At 53.3% G+C, this 21,013-nt stretch overlaps 1 protein-coding gene across 2 annotated transcripts; it reads left to right on the forward strand.

Annotated features, from left to right (window-relative positions):
- Window positions 1-1,920: 1,920 nt before the first annotated feature.
- CCR7 (chemokine (C-C motif) receptor 7) lies at window positions 1,921-12,740 on the forward strand. 2 transcript variants are annotated; one of them, XM_012659999.1, is made up of 3 exons: window positions 1,921-1,997; window positions 8,330-8,379; window positions 11,106-12,740. In XM_012659999.1, the coding sequence occupies exons 1-3, from the start codon at window positions 1,988-1,990 to the stop codon at window positions 12,180-12,182; spliced, it is 1,137 nt and encodes a 378-aa protein (XP_012515453.1). In that variant the 5' UTR covers window positions 1,921-1,987; the 3' UTR covers window positions 12,183-12,740. The 2 variants fall into 2 exon arrangements, with proteins under 2 accessions (XP_012515453.1, XP_012515459.1); XM_012660005.1 differs by lacking the exon at window positions 8,330-8,379.
- Window positions 12,741-21,013: the final 8,273 nt, after the last annotated feature.

The raw sequence follows: 21,013 nt of genomic DNA on the forward strand, positions 1-21,013 counted from the left end.
AATTGGAAAAAATAGAGATAATCAACAAAACCAAAAGGTAGGTACATCAAAATAAAATTGACAAACATTTAACTAGACTTACTCTGATATCAAAACTACACAAAGACATCACAAGAAAACTACAGACCAGTGTCCCTTATAAATATAGACACAAAATTCCTCAACAAAATATTAACACACCAAATCCAGCATCACATTTAAAAAGACTATATACCATGATTTATCCCAGGAATTCAAGGTAAGTTCAATGTACAAAAATCCATCCATGTAATACACCATGTTTATCGTTCTCAACTATAAAACTCTTAGAAGAAAATAGAGCAATCAATCTTCATGAACTTGATTTAGGCAATGGTTTCTTTGCTATCACACCAAAAGCACAAGCGGCAAAAGAAAAAATAAATTGAACCTCAAAATTAAAAACTTTATTGCTTCAAAGGACACCATCAAGAAAGTGAACAGATGCTCCACAGAATGAGAGGAAATATTTACAAATATATATCTGATAAAGGATCGTATCAAGAATACATAAAGAACTCATACAACTCAACAATAAAAAACAAATAACTCAATTTTTTAAATGGGCAAAGGATTTGAATAGACACTTCTCCAAAGAAAATACACAAATGGTCAATAAGCACAAGAAAAGATCCTCAACGTCAGTAGTCATCAGGGAAATGCAAATCAAAACCACTTTGAGGTACCACTTCATACCCACTAGAATGGTTAAATCAAAAGGGTTGAAAACAAGTTTTGTTGATGATGTAGAACCCGCATACACTGTTGATGGGAATGTAAAATGGCGTAGCCACTTTGGAAAATAGTTTGACGGTTCCTCAAAATGTTAACCATATCACTACCATATGACTCAACGATTCCACTTCTAGGCATATACCCAAGAGAAATGAAAGCCTATGTCCACACAAAAAGCTTATACATAAATATTCATAACAGCATTATTCATAATAGCTAAACAGTGGAAACAACCCAAATGTCCAACTAATGATGGATAAACAAAATGTGGTATATCCATCCATACAATGGGATATTATTCAGCCGTAAAAAGGAATGAAGAACTGATCCATGCTACAGCGTGAGTGAACCTTGAAAACATGCTAATTAACTGAAAGAAACTGATGTGAAGGCCGCATATTGCACACTTCTATTTAGGTGAAATGTCCAGAAGAGGCAAATCCACAGAGACAGAAAGTAGATCTGTAGTTGCCAAGGGCTGTCGAGAGCAGCGTAGGGAAGATGGGGGTCATTTGCTAATGATGACGGGGTTGTTGGGGAGGGTGAGAAAAAATGTTCTAAAATTGATTGTGGTGATGATTGCACAACTCTGTGAATATACAAAAACCATTGAATTGTACACTTTAAGATGGTGGATTTTATCATATGTGAATTATGTCTCGATGAAGCTGTCATTAAAAAAAGAAAGGAAAAGAAAAGAAAAAACACACATTCTGGCATATCCCTTTCCTTCTACCTTCCACCATGTGTCAGTGCCTCCCATGGGCCAAATCTATCCAGAAGCCAGAGAAAAAGTAGTTTTGGGAACCGCAGCCTCCTGTGATACTGAGCAGGGAAAGATGGGGACACATCTGTCACTCATCTCTGATTCCCCCAGCATCTACCCCGTGGCTTGGCATGTAATATTCACACCATAAACATCTGTTGAATCAATAAATTGCCCCTCATCTAGGCTCTGCCAGGTGGCACAGGGGGCTTTTTGAATGTAAATGACCTGATGATTCAGGATCCTGTGACCAGCGACTGGGGGCTGTCACTCTGTCACCTTTCTCAGACAGCACCGGAGGGACCCTGCGTGAGGCAGGGAGGGCTGGAGGGAGGAGCAGAGTGGGAGGGGCAGGGAAGCTGTGGCTCCTCTCACAACTTAAAAGGGGCTGGTACCACTTCCTCCCCAGACAGGGGTAGCGCGAGGCCCGGCACTGCCTTCCTGTGTGGTTTTGCTGCCCAGAGCGCCATGGATCTGGGTGAGTGAGCCTCCTCGTCGGAGAACTGGGGTCTCGGACACCCAGACTGACCCTGTGGATTGGGAGTAGAGGATGGGGCTGGAAAGCCTAGGGGGCCTAGGAGAAATCAGGTCTGATTTGGTGGGAATTGGTGGCTGCTTCCAGAGAATGCCACCTCGTTGTCCCTAGAGGGGACATCTGGAGGGGTGCATCCGTCCTTTCAGACCCAGGAGAAGGGGCAGCCTTTGGTGCCAGGGAGGACAAGGAGGCCAAGGTCATGTGTTTCTAAAACAGCAGGGACGTAAGAAAGTTGCCCACCCACTCATTAACTTGCAAGAGACTGGTCTGGGCTTGGTGATCTGGCCAGAACCTGTCCTCAGCTTGGGGGTGATGGGTGAGACCCTCTGAGACTGCTGGGGACCAGTTTCAACAGGGGGGCTCAGGCCCCTCCACCCCCTCTCTGATTCCCACTTTTCTCCTCTGCTTCATAGAGATTAGAATCTCGTCCTCTTGGGGTTGTTGGGAGGAGCAAAGTGAAGGTGCCAGCATTGTGTGAACGGTACAACGCAATGCAAATGCAAGCCGTGGTTGTTTTCTCTCTGCTGCTCATCCTACCGGCCTTGTACCAGGTTTGCCCTGGCTTTGCTGTTGCCTCCTGCAAGTTGAGAAGTGGGCAGGCAACATGAGATAGGACGGCAAGGGTCATTCGACCTGGAGAAGTCCTAGCCAGACCTCCAGCACAGCCCCTGCTGCTGAGCAAACCTCACTCACTCTACCCAGGCAGACAGCTCTGCTCCTTAAAAAGCCCTTCCTCTAATCTAACCTCAGTCTCTTCTAGAGGGGTACAAGGGAAGCCCTGAGGGGTTTCCGAGTGGTTCATCCAGCTCCAGACACCCCCTTTACAAATCTCGGCTGTGGAATCAGACCCGGCTGAGGCTAAGAGAGCCGGTTCCTAGATGGCTCATCTCACCAGCAAGCAGAGCACCACGGCGGCCTCAAAGCCGCAAGGGGTTGGCTTTAAAAAGTGAAGGTTCCCTGGTGCTGGCCTCATACCCTCCCCGCCACACCACAGCCTCCTTGACTTCATCTCTTCCTTCCCCACCTGCCCTGAACCCTGGAGCCGGACCCAGCAAACAGTTGTGAAAGGGTCAAGCAGTCACCCTACCCACTGACTGTGAACTCCTGAAAGGCGGGGTCTCATTCTTTCATTTCTGCCTCCCGGGGTGCTGTGGGGATGTGAGCAGAAAATGCCTGTGGAATGAATGAATAAATGGTATGAAGAACTCAGGAGATTATAGTTTTTGAAAATCTCTTCCAACTTCCTCTCTTCCCAGCCAATCTGCTCTTTAATCCCACTCCCCAGACATCCACCCCCACTGACCACAGCCCCAGAGTACAGACGTCAAACACAGGAGACCCTGCCCCAGGCTTTCCTATTGGCCTCTGGGAAGGAAGCCAAGCAGTGCCCCAGTGGCTGTGCTGCTGAATGTTTGCAAAGCAGCTCCCCAGGGTGGAGGAAAGGCCCTGAATGTGTAGCGCTTGCCAATTTCCATTGTGTAAATCCTCCCGCCCTTGCTGATTTCAAGCCGTCCTGAAGACTGAGCGCAGAGCTGGGCAGATGCACACAACTGACTCGTTGAGCCTGAGCCTGGCTCCAGCACACCGCTGTCTGCCTCCCGGTCTGGGTTTGAGGGTGCTAGACTCCTGGGCTTTGATGCGGGGGTTGGGGGGGCAATCTCTGGTCCAGGAGGAAGGGATATTCTTGCTTCTTCACTCAACCCGAGAGAGCCCCAACGGTTGAACCCAAAATACCGGTAGCGAGGGGAAGCCACTGAGAAGCTTTGCTCAAAACGGACTCTGGACCGTTGGTAGGGCGGGTGGGCCACGAAGGATCTGTTTTTCTGCTCTTTGTCTGCCCAGCAGGGAGCAAGAGGTGGGTGAGGAGGCAGGGTTTCTGTTACACAAAGTGAAAACTCCAAGGCAGGGCTGAGCTGGCCTTTTTCACTATTTGAATGAGCGTCTCCGAGGCGCCCTCCCAACCTTCAAGCAATGAGGACAAAGATCTCAGTCAGGCAAAGCAAAGAAAAATGAACCTGTGAGAGATTTGTGTCTCAGAGCCCAGCCACAAATGGTGGCAGAGGTGGATGCTGAGGGAATTGGAGGCCAATCTCTTCTGGAAACTTGGCGGGGGTTGGGAAGGCAGGGCGAGAAGAACCCCGAAGCCTGAACCGGCTGTTGGAAAAATCTTCCTCTGTGCTTGGGACTTTCTTTCAGTCGATTATAATTGCTTGAGGAATTCAGGGATGACCAGTCTGGTGGGGAGAGAGACACATATGTCACTAAGCTGCTGCCACGGAGTGAGATACAGTGCTGGTGGGGGTAAGGGCAAGATGAGAAGGGAACATGGGTCAGAGAAGTATTTAAGGGGAGTTTTGAAGGGTGCGTAGGAGTTGTCAACCCAAACAAGGAGCAAGGGGCCTGGGACGTAGCACGGATGACAAACTCTATTGCCAGCAGAGGCCAACAAGCTGAAAGAGAGAAGGAGCATAAGACATAGGAAGTGGAGGGCTAGAGGGAACCAGAGGGCGCACACCCCACCTAAGAGCATCCAGATCCAATATTCTAAAAACCCCATGCAGCCTAGCAGGGCGTCCTGCAGACTCAGCCTGGGGCTCACTGAGGGTCAGCTCCAACTAAAGCAATAGAGACAAGAAAGAGGCAAGCTGAGGAGAGTGAAAAGAAGCTGCCACATCAAGGAGGGAAGGAGGGGGACACAGGCACGGGAAGGCCAACCCTTAAAATTTGGTGTGGCGTCACCAAGGAGTTTGGACTATCCTGAAAGCAATGGGGAGTCAGTGAAGATATGTTTCAATTAGGTGAATTAAAGGAAGAGATTTGTGTTATGGAAGGAGCCCTGTGGCAGCAAAGCCTCATGTCAGGACAGAAGTGCGTCCAGCTCCGAGGGATGTCAGGAAACAGAAGCAACAGAACTGGGTGGTCGACGGAACGGGCGAGAGTGAGGGTCCTCTCCGTGCTTGTGGAAGACCCTGCCCACAGCAGGCTCATCAGAAACATAACAATGGGGTAGTGAGAGCCCAAGCCTTGCTGTCCCCGTCAAATCTCAGGTCCATCTCTTGGCAGCTGTGTGACCCCAGGCATTTGGCTTAACCTCGCTGGGCCTCTAATTTCCGGAATATAGAATGAGAATCATCAAGCATAGCTGGCAAGATGTTATGACTAAGTGGCGGCACAAAAGAATGGTTAGGAGTGTGGTTTCCAGAGTCAAAGGAAGGGTTCAAAGCCCAGCTCTACTCCTAGCCAGTCGTGTGACCCTGGGAAAGCTACTAATCATGCTGTGTTTCAGTAAGTGGGGACGATAGCAGTACCTACTTCACAGGGCTCGTGCGAGGATGAAATGAGATCACACATGCAGACAGTCTGATGCACAGTGAGAGCTCAGTAGATATGAATTCTATTGCCGGACACCGTAGCTGCTATCACAGTGACTGCAAGACCCAACCAGCTCTGACCCATCCCTGCCTGTTGTCTAAAAGGGGGTCCCCCAGTCCTCTCACCTTCTGTCCAGATCTCTTATGGCTTCCCTGCTTCTCTAAAAAAAAGAGAAAAATGTTGTATTGGCAGGTGAGGAAGTCCAGAGAGGAAAAAACTTGGCGGGGGGGCTCTTGGAGCCGGCTGATGGGTAACCATGATTTCCCAGGCAGCCTCCCCTCTGGAAGGCCTGGAACAATGTGGGGCTGGAAGTTCAGGGTTTGGGGGACAGCCAGCCAGGAATCCCCTCCTCCCAGATGGGAAGTTTCTCGTGCTGGGGGCTCGAGTTGGAGTTCTAGGGAATTTTCTTTCCATGACGATCATTACTGAAAACTCAAGAACTCAGAAAACACCCAACACCTAGGTCAACCGTTGCTCCTTAAACCCTGAGATTCCCAACCTCATTGGTCTCACCCAAGCTGCTGCCAAGACCCAGTTGCTTTATGACTTTGTAACAGACAGGAATGATCTGACTCATGGCCACTGACCAGGCTCCCCCTACAACACACCAGAGTTCCCCTAAGTTCCCCTGCTACCTTTCTTGAAAACTGCCTGTTCTGGACCTACAAGATACCTGCCCCTTCACCATCTCCAACACACACACACACACACACCAGCACCCCCCAAGTTCCTCCCCCCACTCCGCAGTAGCAAAAGGAATGGGAGAGGGCTCAGGAGAAGGGGTCATCAGAGTAAAATAGAAACACCGTTCCTGTCCCCATATTTCACTCCCTGTGACTTATCAAAACTTTGAGGTTTCTCATTTCTCACTGACAGTCAGAGTGGGCTTTCTCTAGAGTAACCGAAAGACGTTTACGTGTTGAAAGAAACCTCGAGCGCTTCACATCAAGATGAGTCAGTGGAGGATGGGCGGCGCGCTGAGCCCTGAAGAGACTGTGGTTGCGTGTTGTGTAGACATGTGGACTGAAGCCCAGGGGTAATGCGGTGAGAAAGGGGAAGGAGAGGGCCACCACGCTGCTGCACAAGGACTCATTCCCAGCAGGACTGCAAATGCTTGGGTGCAGGTTGGGGACGCAGGCCAGTGGGTGCCTGTCCCCAGACACGGAAGATGCAGCTAGGAAGGCAGGTTCAAGTGACAGTGGAGGGCCAAGCACTGGAGGCTCCATCCTTAGGGCCGGGTACAGCCCCTAAGGATTTAGGAGGAAGGCACGGCAGGGGGGGTTGGCATCGGAGCTCTGCTTCGGGAAGACGTGTCTAGCAGTAGTGTGCAGGATAACTTGCTTGCGGTGGGAGAAATACCTATTTATTTATTTGTCCCGATGCCCTTCCTCCCTACTTAGGAGCTCCCAAGCCCAGAGTCCCCGGCCTGACCGGCGCCCCCCGGAGCACATTTAGAACGTCAAGCTAAGTGCCATGCAGTTAGGTTTCCAGCAGGTGGTGCTGTGGCCAAGGACACGGGACGGCTTCCCCAGCCTCCAGAGGATGCCTGTGGCAGGGTCCCATGTGTTTCCTGTCCCTACTGAGGCTGGAGTTGCAACCATGGGCCTTCAGGTCTTGCCTTAGCTTTCACATGTGGCATCACAGTGACTCTGACATTCCGGTGGGCCAGGCCTGGCTGGGAGCTGAGGGTCGGAGTATGGGGAGGGGGCTCCAAAGGGAAAGAAGGCACAGTTCCTGCCCTGGGGGTGCTCCCAGACTGGCAGAGCAGATTAGACTTCTACATAGATTTCTTTGTCAACCATCCTCCCTGTTCAGCCCTCGGGAGGAAATAAGCTCTGTTGACCCAAGGCTCAGCCGCAAAGCCGAACTGAGCATGCCCAGGCCTTGTGCTCACCTGGGGTCTCCGTCTGCTGCTCAGAGCAAAGGGGAGGCTCCTGGCTTCCAGAATGTGTCCTTTCCCAAAGCTGACTCTGCTCCCCTTCCACCGTTCCCCTAAGGCCTCGGACTAGAAAGCAAGTAAAGGAGAGAAAATGTACGCACACACTTTAGTTAAGAAAACAAAAAAAAGTAGGATGAACACTATCAGGGAATAGCATCCAGCCCACCACACTGCCCCAGGGCAATGTCCCCTCAGGCCACCTTGAGGACCCCTCCTCAAGGAGAAGGGAGAAGGAAAGCACTCATTTATTCATTCACTTAGTCAGTTACCCTTCATTTATTCATCAGCACACAATTCCTGGGCCTGCACTGGGTAAAAGGGAAGAGGTCCCTGCCCCAAAGTCAGGCCCAGGGTGTGGGCACAGTGAACCAGCTGTCAGTGCTGTCAGTTCAGTGGGGGGAGTTGTGAAATCGCCCCATTTCCTCAGTCTGCCTCCTTCGGGAGACGCTCAGGGCTTCACATGTGGCTGCCCACTCGCCTGGACACCAGGGAAGTGCTCCCCAGGCCGGTGGCTGCTGGCACCAAAGCAGTGCAGGACACGTGAGCACACGCACCTACCACCGCCTTCCTCTTCGTACGCCACGGGGGGCAGGGGCAGTCAGACCCTCAAGTCAGGGTCAGCTGAAGCCCGGTCCCGAGGGGGCTCTGAGCTCGGGAGGACCCTCCATCTCCAGAAGAAGCCCAGATGGGGCAAGACGGGGGGTGGGAGGGTCTGCCCCACATTCTGCTGCTGCTGCTTTCGGGAACCTGAGAGTGGAGGAGGAAGAGAGGGAGGTGAGGACAGGGATGCCGGGCAGCGGGCCAGGTGTTCAAAGGCACAATCTGGTTCTGATGTTCTCTTTCGGCAAACGCAGTGCCTGGAGCTTGGGATGAAAGTTCCCAACGGCGTCTCCCCTCCACTGCTTTCTTTAATCACAACGAGTTGTCCCTGCCAAGCAATAACTTTCTCGCCTGTCTCCTACAGGGAAACCAATGAAAAGCGTGCTGGCGGTGGCTCTCCTTGTCGTTTTCCAGGTAAGGTTCCCTGCCAAGGACAGCTCTGATCCTTCCTCCACACCCCCCCTCCCAAGCCAGAGGTCTTGCTAGAGGAGCTGGGCATTTGCTAGAAGAGGAGAGAAGGCCCCGACACAAACCCACCTGCCATTCATTAAGCAGATGCTGCCCCCTCTCCATGTGTGGAGTGACCCTGGGGAGCCACAGATGTTCTCTGGACTTCCTTTACTCCATCTAAGTTAAAACATGGGGGAAAATAACTCACGGTCACCTTCCCCACCCCACCTCCAATCTCCCCACCCAGGAGACAGAAACATGGACTCTGAGTTCTTTCAGAGAGAACAGCAGCAAAATGCAAAGGCCGTGAGGTTACCGGCTTTTGCATGTGTGCGCACACACCCCCATGTGTAAAACCCCACGTGCGGGCTGAGAAAAGAGCCTTGATTACTATCCTATCGCCCCAAAGTTTTCTTCCCCCAAACTCCAGCCAAAGGTTCCCCTCACAGCTGCAGTTTTCTTTTGTGAAATAGGGACCCATCAGCCTCCCCGGGGGTGGAGAAGAGAAAGGATGGGGCTCTGGGGACACAGAGAGGGTGGTGGATGGAGCAAATCTTTATAAGGGGCCCGAGCGCTGCAGGAACACAGACTCCCATCTTACAAGGTTTTGTGTCTCGACCCCAGAAATGGAGAAAGTTTGCCCCACCAAGTGCCAGGGTTAGAAACTGCAGCTGCAATGGGGGAGTCAACTTTTCCCCATTTGTTAGAGGCGGGAGCTTCTGGAGTGCAAGTAAGGGGCCCAGCTGAGGCCAGAGCTGGAGGGACAGTGCTGCAGAATTCGGCTCGTCCCCAAGTCTGCAGGCCAGAGGGGCAGCTTTCCAGGAGTTCAGGCCAGAGGCAGGCCCCAAGCTGGGCACTGTTCCCAAAACCCCATCCCAGAGGCCCGCAGAGCGTGGGCTGCTGCCCACAGCCTGGCCCCTTCCCCATCACCACTCTCCTCTCCCTCCAGGACTCTGGGGGACTACATTGCTGGCAGCCGAGGCTGGAGGGCTGGGGAGAAGAGGGGACAGCTTTGGCTCGTTCTCCCTCACTTGGGGAGGGGGGCACAGGCAGGGCAGGATGTGGTGGGGCTGTGGGCTGCAGAGGCGGCAAGGCTGGGGGTGGTGGAGCAGGAGCAAGGTAGAGAGGACTGTGTGGTGGGGAGCACACTTCACACAGGCTGGGAGCACTGCCCTCCAGGAAGCCCAGCTCCCCTCATATCCTCAGACCTCGGACTAAGGCCTGGGCCTTACCATGGATGGACTGAAGGCCGCCAGCTTTTTCAGGGGCTCCCAGGCTGCAGCCAGGCCCAGATGAGGGAACAGGGGCTGCCACTGACTTTTCTTCTCAGGCTAATGATGCCCAGAGAAAAGGCTCCTGGACATCATTTTGTCCTCACTCTGTCCCCAGCCAGGGCAGTGATGAATGCAGAACTTGGAAGTGAGAAAGACTGAGACAAGATACAGGGAGTCCCTCTAGCCCCGATTTATGGAAACCCGTTATCGTGGAGCTGCTAAGAGTCCAGTTCCTGCAGGAAGGCCCATGAGCGTCAGAGGCGGGCTTCCAGCCCAGCTACCTGCCCTGGAGGAGCCAACAGAGCCCACACAAGGCTGTGCCCCCTCCTTCATTGATAAAATCACAGCAGGCTGCTGAACCTTCAGCCGGCCCTGCAAACAGGCTAAAAAAAGCCCCGGCAGCTGAGCCCTGCTGATTGGGATCTGCCGGAAGAGGCTGCGGGGAAGAGAGAGGCAGTGACGTAGGGGAGCGGAGGGGGAGAGTGGGAGACAGAGCTGCCTTTCTTCCAGGGACACAGCTGCTGAGGGGCTCGCTTGCCACAGCCCCGGCACCCATCACAGGGTTCCAAGCGCTTGAGCTCGCGTTGCTCCTGCTGGGGGCCGGGGGGCACCAGGGACCTGTAATGTCTCCAGGTCACTTGCCACCCATGACCTCAGCAATTCACCCCAAGCCCAGGGATTCACAGCCTCCTAACGGGAGCATTTGCCGTCCTCTCTTTCCACTCTGGGCTCCCTCAGCCTTGACCCCCAGGTGATTTTCTGTCAGGAGCTGAGGTATTTTATAAGCCCCCTGGAAAACTCTTTCCATGAGCTTCTAAAGGAGGCTCAAGAAAGAAGACAAACGTCCCCTCACGGAGTTTCCAGAAGGCAGAATAATAGCTCCATGGACATGCAGTGGTGCCAGAGCCTGGGCTGGGCACCTTCCACCACCACATGGAGGAGACAGGATTCGTCTCCATTTCACAGACGAGAAAACTGAGGCTCAGAGAGACGAGTGTGTTTCACCAGCTTAAGCCCATCTGGCCCCAAAGCCCAGACTATTTCCATGTAAGATCACTTCTTCCAGAGTTGGCAAAATCAGACCCTTGCTTCGCAGTAGACGTGTAGAATCTCGGGCCCCACCCCAGCCTGCTGAGTTCAGGATAGGCATTTAACAAGATTGACCAGGCGACTCACGTGGAAGTTAAAATTTGAGAATCACTGATTTTAAAGCAAAGAATCACCTGGAGCATTTAGGAAAATACAGATACCTGGGCCCCGCCCCCCGAGACTCTGGTTCAGCAGGGCTCTGGCAAGTTCTCAGGGGATGACAGGGATGCGACCACCCTTTGAAACCGCCACTCTAGGCTCAGTCCCGGCCAGATTTGGACCCACCTGGCTAAGCTAGATTGTTTTCCCTTGTTTCCTTTCCCACAGGTGTGCCTGTGCCAAGATGAGGTCACGGATGATTACATCGAAGACAACACCACGGTGGACTACACCTTGTACGAGTCTTTGTGCTTCAAGAAGGATGTGCGGAACTTTAAAGCCTGGTTCCTCCCAGTCATGTATTCAGTCATTTGCTTCGTGGGCTTGCTGGGCAATGGGCTGGTCGTGTTGACCTATATCTATTTCAAAAGGCTTAAGACCATGACTGACACCTACCTGCTCAACCTGGCCATGGCAGACATCCTCTTCCTCCTGACCCTTCCCTTCTGGGCCTATAGTGCAGCCAAGTCCTGGGTCTTTGGTGTCCACTTTTGCAAACTCATCTTTGGCATCTACAAGATGAGCTTCTTCAGCGGCATGCTGCTACTCCTGTGCATCAGCATCGACCGCTACGTGGCCATCGTCCAGGCCGTCTCGGCTCACCGCCACCGCGCCCGCGTCCTCCTCATCAGCAAGCTCTCCTGCGTGGGCATCTGGATGCTGGCCATGGTGCTGTCCACCCCCGAGCTGCTGTACAGCGGCATCCAGAGGAGCAACAGCGAGCAGACGTTGCGATGCTCTCTCATCAGCGAGCACATGGAGGCCTATATCACCATCCCGGTGGCCCAGATGGTCATAGGCTTTCTGGTCCCCCTGCTGGCCATGAGCTTCTGCTACCTTGTCATCATCCTCACCCTGCTCCAGGCACGCAACTTTGAGCGCAACAAGGCCATCAAGGTGATCATCGCCGTGGTTATGGTCTTCATAGTCTTCCAGCTGCCCTACAACGGGGTGGTCCTGGTCCGGACGGTGGCCAGCTTCAACATCACCAGCAGCAACTGTGAGGTCAGCAAGCAGCTCGACATCGCCTACGACGTCACCTACAGCTTGGCCTGCGTCCGCTGCTGCGTCAACCCTTTCTTGTACGCCTTCATCGGCGTCAAGTTCCGCAACGACCTCTTCAAGCTCTTCAAGGACTTGGGCTGCCTCAGCCAGGAGCGGCTCAGGCAGTGGTCTTCCTGCCGGCACATCCGGCGTTCCTCGATGAGTGTGGAGGCCGAGACCACAACCACCTTCTCCCCATAGGCAGCTCTTCTGTCTGGACTAGAGGGACCTCTCCCAGACCCCCTGGGGTGGGGACAGGGAGCAGATGCAGTGACTCAGGACCCCCCGAGAAGACAGCTGCTGGGGGAAAAGCAGCTCTGACCTCAGAGTGGAAACCTGTGCCCCAGAAGACGCTTAACCCCAACCCTAGCTACCTCAACTAAGGTCGAAAAGAAATGTGGCTGATAAGCTAACATCAGAACCAGCAACACCCCAAAACCGAAGCTGTTGTCCCCTAAACCAAAAACCCAAAGTGAAAGTCAAGAAACCATTCACACCTGCTGGAGTGAAGGGGACGAGATGGGTGAGTGCTTGGTTAGGAAGAGGGCTGGCGAGTCCTCTGAATGAAGTTTCTTCCGACCTAGAAAAAAGTCATCCCAGAGACTCAAGAGCTCAGGCCAGGTCTTTCAGAAAACCAGGCTTTGTCTCCAAGACCAGAGATTGTGAAGAGACGTCTTGGCTTGGTGACAAAAGGGGGACATCTGCAAGTCAGACTGACTCTATCTGACCCCCTCCCTCCATCTCTTTCCGCTGGCCTCCCTGGGAGCACACTTGCCCCCTCACAGGCCGCATCCCCCTCCCAGGCTCTTGACAGGGGAGGGTGTGGTGTTTCCTGCCTGGCCAGGCCGGCTGCCTCAGCCTAACCAAAGCCATGTTCCCAGCCAGGACTCTGGGAGGAGGGGAGAGGGAGAAAGGTTGGGGACGGTGAGGGTGAAAATACTGGCTGCCCACGGCCAACGAGCTTCCTCTTTCTTCTTTGTCACAGGGATAGAAAAGTCTCCTTGTGTTATGCTTTCAGTTCATTAACAGAACCACATTTTACTCACACACAAATAAAAATTTTCCCTTGAGGAAAGAACGGCTTTGAAAGAAAGGGAAAAAATCTTTGGTAAATGGCAAATGAGTGTGTTCTTGTTTTGTAATCTCCCATGCCTCACCTGACCGCGCCCCCTCTCCCCTGCTCGCCACCCTCCCCACTTTGTTTCTCAGAGATGTTCAGAACCACGAGGTCACTTAGCTGTGCTCTGAGCCCGAGCAATGACACTGGCCCAAGAGGCTGAAGGAGGGCGAGGACAAGGAAGTCCATTTTGCAAATACCCTTCCAGATCTCATGGGATGGGCCTCAAACCTGGGTGGCCGTCGGTGAACTGGAGGTGCTGATCAGAGCGGAGTTTCAGGAAGACCAAGTTGTCCTGGTATCCTCTATGCCTGGGAACTCTCTCGATGCTTAGCAGCATTTGCACACTGACCTGCTCACCTGTCCCCAAACTGGTGTTTGGAGGGAGGGCCTTTCCCTGGGCTCAGAGACCACAGCATGCTGGATTAGGGGCTCTAGCATGGAAGCCATGAGATAGGCCAGATGGAACCCTTTGCTGGCTGCTTGAAAGCTGGGACCATCCATGACACTCTCCACTGGCCACTGTGGCAGCAGTGCCCCTGCACGGTGTATATCATAGTCCATTCCTGCTGCTAAAACAAAATACCACAGACTGGGTAATTAATAAACAATAGAAATTTATTTCTCATAGTTCTAGAGGCTGAGAAGTCCAAGATCAAGGCACTGGCAGACTCAGTGTCCGGGGAGGGTGGACTCTTTACTTCCAAGATGGGGCCTTACTGCTGTGTCCTTCGGAGGGGACAAACACTGTGTCCTTACATGGTGGAAGGGAGGAAGGGCAAAAGAGCCTAGCTAGTTCCTCCCAGCCCTTTTATAAAGGCATTAATCCCATTCACAAGGGTGAAGCCCTCATGACCTAATCACCTCCCAAAGGCCCCACCTTCTAATACCACTATCTTGGGGTTTACCTTCCAATCTGTGGGCCTGGGAAGGACACCTACATTCACACCACAGCAGTGTGGATACCTGCCATGGAGGAGCGGGGAAGAGAGGAACTGCCCCGCACACAGGCCAGCCTCCCTGGCACTGCGTGCCCCGGTGCCCATCCAGAGCCCTGACTTCTCCGAGCCAGAAAGAAGGGCTAGTCCAGCCTGCGATGCATGAGGCGGTGTCTGAAGCTGCAAGAGCTCTGGACTGGGGGGTGAGGGAGGGGTGGCGTGCATACGATGGGGGGCTGAGGCACTCACGCAGAAGGGCATTCCATCCATTTCCCCAAGTGAAATGAGCCCCTTTGAAAATGGAGGTGCCTGGTGATGGTGCCAATTCTCTAATCTTGTAAGCACATGCCATTACCCTCTGCGGGGTGCACTGGGCTGGAAGGTTTTTAACAAGATGTGTCAGCTGGCCTCCGAGCTGGGAATCGGCGCCCTGAGAGGAATGAGCCTGGCACGGACGCAGTCAGCGTGGAGCAGCGTTCGCGGCGGTGGCATTAAACATTAAAAGGTGCAGCTGTGACTGTGTGTGCTCGAGCGTGTGGCCAGGGGCGATGCCAGTGTGCATGGTGTCCCCGAGGGGAACCTGCCCGGCACGTGTGCGTGTGGAGCCCGCTGGTGTGTACACCCTAATGAGGTTACAGATGGGAAAACAACACCCAGTTCCTAAGGGGGAAGAATGTAGCAGAGCAGTCATGGAAAAGGAAGCCAGGCGGCCGCACAAACACGCCACCCCGGCTTCAAATACATTTTTCTAGAATAACTGGACGTCCCCAAATATTTACAGAGAAAACAAAACCCCCAGCAATGTTAATTCCCCAAACTGCTGTGTCTCAGAAGTTCTGACCTCGGCTCAGTGCTGGCCTGACCCCTGCTCCCTCGCCCAACGCTCTCACGCGCCTACCCTGAGCTTGGGGTGACCCCTGGAAAGAAGGGAAGGGCCCTCTGGGAGGCCCACCCCGGGCTCCTCTCTCCCCCTTTCTCATCTGCTTCATACACGTGCCCCATCTTCCCGGGATCACGGCCCCCATGACCCTCCCCCAGTGTCCCCCAGTCTCCCCAGTGTCCCCTTCATTCATCACCAGCACCTTGTCCCACCCATCCTGGCTGCAAGCCCAAGCCAGGCCCCAGCATTCCCAGGCCACAGATCTGCCCTTCCAGCCAGCAGCACCACACCTCTCACATCACAGACCCTCAGAGCTCCCAGGGACCTCACAGATCAGCTGGGCCAACCGCCCATCACTCTCTAGATGGTGAAGCTGAGCTCCCAAGGGAGGAGCTGACTTGCCCAAAGAGACATCGAAATGGAAGGATATTGGTTGGACCTGTGTGGGGAGCCTGAGAGTCTGGCAGGGTTGTGGGAGAGGGTGGGGGAGAGCAGAGGCTCAGGAGCCCTGCCAACTTTGAATCTCATCTCTACTGCTTCCCAGCTGTGTGACCTTCAGCTGTTGCTCAACTGCTCTGGTCTCAGATGTCTCAACTGCAATATGGAAAGGATTTGGGTAAACAGTTAGCACGGTGCCTGGAATGTTGAGTGTGGTGGTGAGTAGCAGGGATTTTGCAGCCAGAATGCCCGGCTTGAATCCCAGCCCCACTACTTGGGCTGGTTACTTAGCCTCCCCCAGCCTCGATTTCCTAATCTGTATAAGGAGGATATTAATAGTGCCTACCTCCTAGGGCTGTTGTGAGGAGGAAATTCATCCATATATGCAAAATGCTTAGAAATGCTTATATAAGTGTTGTTGGTAATCATTTAGGAGATGTTTAAGAAACGGTAGCTAAAAGCAAGTTGCTCACTGCAAGAAAACCAAATTCAATTCCTTAGCCTCTTTTCTATCCCCACAGAATTTACAAATGAAGCCGGAGGGTAGTTTAGAGATGGGTTAGCCTGGCCTTCCCACCAATCTTACCCATGAGTCAACCAAGGCTCAGAGAGGGAAATAACCCACCCGGGTCTCTCAGGAGCTCCTGGCAATGCTGGAACTTGAACCCAGGCAGTTCCCGGGTTCCCATCCAGAGCTCTTCCCCCCAGACCTTGCTGCACCCACGTGAACACCCCGGCAAGTCCACCCTGGCGTCCGACACCCGCACCCCAGACTGTCTGGCTCTTCCCTGGCAGGTACTGTCTATCTTGCCCTGTGACCAGGTCCTTAAGGAGAACGTCCCTTCTCCCCTTTACATAGTTCCTGTCCTCCCCACGGAGCCTGAGAGAATGAATGAAACACAAAAGAAATATGGCATCGGCCCAAAGGAAATCAGGCAACTGATCTTTTTAAGAAAGGAAGACAGGCCATCTTCTCTGGGAGTTAGGTTCTCAGCTGCATTTCCGTGTCGAGGGTGAACAGTCAGTCGAAGGAGAAGAAACAGACCTATGGGGTGGGGGCATCGGGGGATTAAGGCAAAGGAGACGGAAGGGAAGGGGAGCGATTCTGAGTGGGGAGGAGGCAGGCGGAAGGAGGGACACGTGCAGATGGCCGCACTTGGAGTATCTTCCGTGGGTAGATGCCCCCTCTTACACACACAGACACACACACACACGTGCACGTGCGTGCATGCGTGGCTTTCGCAGGCCTCCTGAGAAAGGGGCTAGGAGAAAGGGGCTATATTAGTCTTAGAGACAGGTGGGCCCATGGCCTTCTTTGCAGGAAGAAGGGTTAGAAATGGCCATGTTTCCCTGGTCTGAGCCCCAAGGAAAAAAAAACCCAGGGGAACAAAATGAGGCCTCTCCCTCAACTCCAGAGAGCAAACCTTCCAGGCTTCAGCAAAACCAGCCCTCCCTCCCTCCCCACCCTCAAGGGAGCCGATGTCTGAGAAGCCCCAGCTCCTCCAGCAGCTAATCTCACTCATCCTGGGCCCAGACAGAGACACAGACAGGGTTCCATCTGCAAAGAAGCCTCCCTCCCAGCCAGAGCTGCTCCAGACCGAGCGGATCTCAGCTGACCCCGTGCAAAATCAGAAACGCGAGGGCTCGAGTTCCCCACGGGCTCCTCGCTTTGGTTTGTGCGTGACCCAATTCAGACTTCTCGCTGTTGTCAGATTCTCCCCCTCCTGTCTTCAATTTGAGGATGGATGTAACCTTATTCTTGTCTATTGTTCACTAACCCCAGGGAGTTCACTGGCTGGGCTGTTCTATGTGTCACAGTAACCACCACACGGTTTGGCCTCCGGGTCCTCGTGTCCGAGTAAATAAACATCTCCCCACACGCGCACAGGGTGGGGTCAGGCGTGGCTGGATTCTGCCTGGCTCGGTTCCCCCACAGTGCAATAAGTCCTGAGGTCAGACATGCGTGCCCATTAGCAAGAGGGCAGTTCTCGCCCCCGAAGTCCTCTTGCGCCTGTGTCAGAGCTTGTTTAGGACAGAATAGTTTATGTTTGTTCTAAATAAATATCTGACATTGTGAAGCACAACAGATGCTGCAGATGAAACCCTTTCCCGATGTTTCGAAAGGCCTGGAAAGGCGCGCACATTTATCTCATATGATTTATGCAGCTGCCTTCGAGTGAGTGAAGCAAGAATGATCACGCACAAACACTGAGTGGTGCGCTCTCCTTCCCAGGCCCGGAGGATGGCCTGGCCCAGGGCTGTGGTCAAGCGGGGTGCTAGAGTGTCACCTATGTGGGAACCAGCCCTGCCTCCTGCCCGGAGGCTCAGGCAACCTCTCCCAAAGCTGACACTCTGGACACGCCAACCTGCTCACACTGGTTCCTCTTGTCTGCCACCTGCCCTTCTCCACACACCCCCATTTCAGGGAAGCTCAGCTGCTGGGGTGCTGTTAGCTGCCTCTGGACTTGGAAATCGGGAGAAGGGAGTGGGGAGAACGATGACAGCTTTGTGCCCAGGCTGTTCAGGGAGACACTCTTCTGCCTTTGTCCCCCAGGGCAAGACATAGGTCTACACCCACCAGAATCCTTAAATCCTTTGTCAAAAGCAGAACTGGGATTTTTGTCCAAGAATTACACCTGCTGTGCCCTCAGCCTCCTTCTCAGGCACCCCTCTCCCACCCATACCCCCTTATGCCCCATCAGAGCCAAACTGAGAAGACTGTGGCCTGAAAGAGCTTGTGAGCATTTGCTGCTGGGAATGTCAGACAGAGGATGGGAAACTGGAGGTGCAGGAGGTGAGGTGTCATGCAAGGAACTGCAGGAATCGCAGAGGCTCAGCAGGGAGAGACCTTGAGGGGGTGGAGGGGGGTGAACCTAGGAGGGGAGATGGACTAACATTCACCGAGCACCTGGGATGTGCCAAGGCCTGTGCTGGGTATACCACCTTCCAGTGAATTCTTACGACAATAGGTAAGGAAACTGAGGTTTAGAGAGCTCGTGCAGCTTACCTGTGGTAACACAGCTAGCAACGTTATTAAGATTTTATCGCGTACTGTACACTGTACTCTTAGTATCTTAGTATCAGTATCTTGTCACATTTAATCCTCACAACAATCCTACTAGAGTCCCATTTTACAAATGAGGAAACTAAGACTCAGAGAGGTTAAATAACTTTGCCAAAGTCACACAGCTACTAAGAGATTCCAACCAATTCTAGCTGGCCTCCAAAGTTCTTGCTTTTGCCACCCTGCCACACTCTTCAACTAAATAACAGCTTATTCATCACCAAATATTTATGGACCCCTACTCAGCCAGGCATAATGCTAGGCACAGCCTACATCTCTCAAAACCTGCTGCATGCAGAGCTCTGACCTGGGAGGAAGGAGAATCAAATAACAGAGACACAGCCCCCACCTGCCAGGGGGAGGTGACCCCCACAGCTGGGCAACAGCCAGGTGCCCAGAGTTTGGTCCCCTCTTCTCTGCCCTGGCCCCTCCCCCCATTCCAGGCCTCCTCCACAGGCCAACCCTGCAGGGCTGGACGCCCCTGGCAGGCAGGTATCCGGGCTTTGCCACAGACTCACTGGGCAACGTGGGCAGGTCACCTCCCTCTCTGGGCCTCCATCTCCTCAGCTGTAAGATGAGGTTTCTGGGCCAGATAATTTCCACCCGTCCCCTCCAGTTCTGATGTGTGACAGGCGCCTTATCTGGGTGGGGTCTGGGAGCCCAGCACTCAGCCGGGCAGGGCCCTGGGCATACTGATGCTTGGCAGGGGTGCAAAGCAGGTGGGGGAGGGGCTGAGGAAGCTGCTCCACCCCCAGCTGTGGTTTCTGGTGGGGCCACCATGGCAGCAGGTGGAGGGAAGTGTTTGTCACCCTTCCAACAAAGGCAGTCAAACAAAAGCCTCCCAGGGTACTATGGGAACAGGCATCAAGGGCGCCAAAAATAAAACACACCTACTCTTTGATAGGCGTCCACAGCTGCTGAGGAAAGGGTTCCGATTTCATGCCAACGCACACCCACGCTCACACCCACGTGAGCAGTCCAGCCTCACAAACAGCCCCCACGAGATGCTCAACAGTCACACGAGAAACATCACCACGCACGCACGCACACGCACTCCAGTTACACAACCAGTACACACATACACATTTACAAGTAGAACCCTTGCCCACACACAGGATTGGTTTCGTGGGCTGCAACCTGTGCAGCCGCTCTGGGGCCCGCGCTAAGAGGGACCCGTGCTTGGTTTAATGCTTTGCTGTCTGCCTTTTGAAATCCCTTTTTTTTGGCAGGAGGGGTCTCCCCTGCTGGGCCACAGGTTGGGGTGACATCACCTGGCTGGGTGCGCCCACCTGCAGATGGGGGAGGGGCCTGAAATTCTTAAGTCTTTTTAAACAAGGGGCCCAGCATTTTCATTTTGCACTGGGCCCTGCAAGTTATATAGCCAGTCCCGGTGGTATACCATTCATAAGTACGTTGACGATATGCTTAGGAAGCAGACAAACATTTATAGACAGGAGCGCATGCACTACATGCACACACAGAAACATAAACACATACACCCCACACACGCAGCACCCACACGGACAGCCATAGTCCCCTCATGTGCACGCACCGTAGCACATGCATCATTACCCAGAAGGGACATGGACACTCCCAAGTAACACCTGGACACGCGGCAGTGCACCTGCAGCCCTCTGACACAATTCAGTTGCCTCTACACTGGGGACAGCAGAACAACACACTGGGAAGGGGTTTGGGGGAAAAACAGCTTCATTTCTTCCCCTGAACATCCCCAACAACCACAGCCGGCTTCTCTCATCAGCCTTGGGCCCCCCAACCACTCGGCACCTGGGACCGGAAGAAAGGGGAGCTTGGGAAGTGAGGAATGGATGGAAAGGGGACAGGGCACAGGGTGCAGAGACAGAGACAGTAAGAACAGGACCGGCAGGATCTAAGGCTCAGGCGACCTGGCTTGAGCAGTGGTCCCATAAGAGCTTAGAAGGTCTTGGGCGCAAAGAAGTAAGAACAATGTCCCTGTCCTTCCCCTTGCCCTCAGAGAGGCAGTCAAAAGAGTCAGGAGATCCCCACCTCTGCTTCTTGCTAGTCACATGGCCTTGGGCACGCACTGAACTTTCCTAGCCTCAGCTTCCTCCTCCGTTTAATGGGATAACAATACCTAATTCCAGAGTTGTGAAGTTTGCACAGTCACTGAGCCTCCTGGATTTTTCCAGTGTTCACCAGTTGTGTCGTTGGCAGGCAGGCCCGGCAATCTGATTCTCAGTTCAGATGCTCCAGAGCCCCTCGGTAACGGCAGACGTTCAGGACGTGTTTACTTCTCATCTTCTCCTCCCCTCACCGAGGTGGATGTAGCTCATAGCCACCATCCCTTCAGGGGCCTTCCATGTCCCACAGCCCCTTTGGATCCCTGCCTATCCGGCACCCAAACCAAGCAGGACCTCAAGGCCTGGAAGTTTCCTTCCTTTTCTATTCTCCACCCCCAGCCCTGACCTTCTCTATTTAAAATTGTTCCAGGCTCTGTCTGGTGACACCAGATGCTTAAGGAGTGAATCAGAAAAACCAATCGGCCCTAAGAGGGGTGCCACCATGCCCCATTCCAATTACAGTCACCCACGGAGGAAAGAAGAAAGGCCACTT

Source organism: Propithecus coquereli, unplaced genomic scaffold, assembly GCF_000956105.1.
Source record: "Propithecus coquereli isolate 6110/MARCELLA unplaced genomic scaffold, Pcoq_1.0 Scaffold119, whole genome shotgun sequence".
Lineage (NCBI taxonomy): Eukaryota > Metazoa > Chordata > Mammalia > Primates > Indriidae > Propithecus > Propithecus coquereli.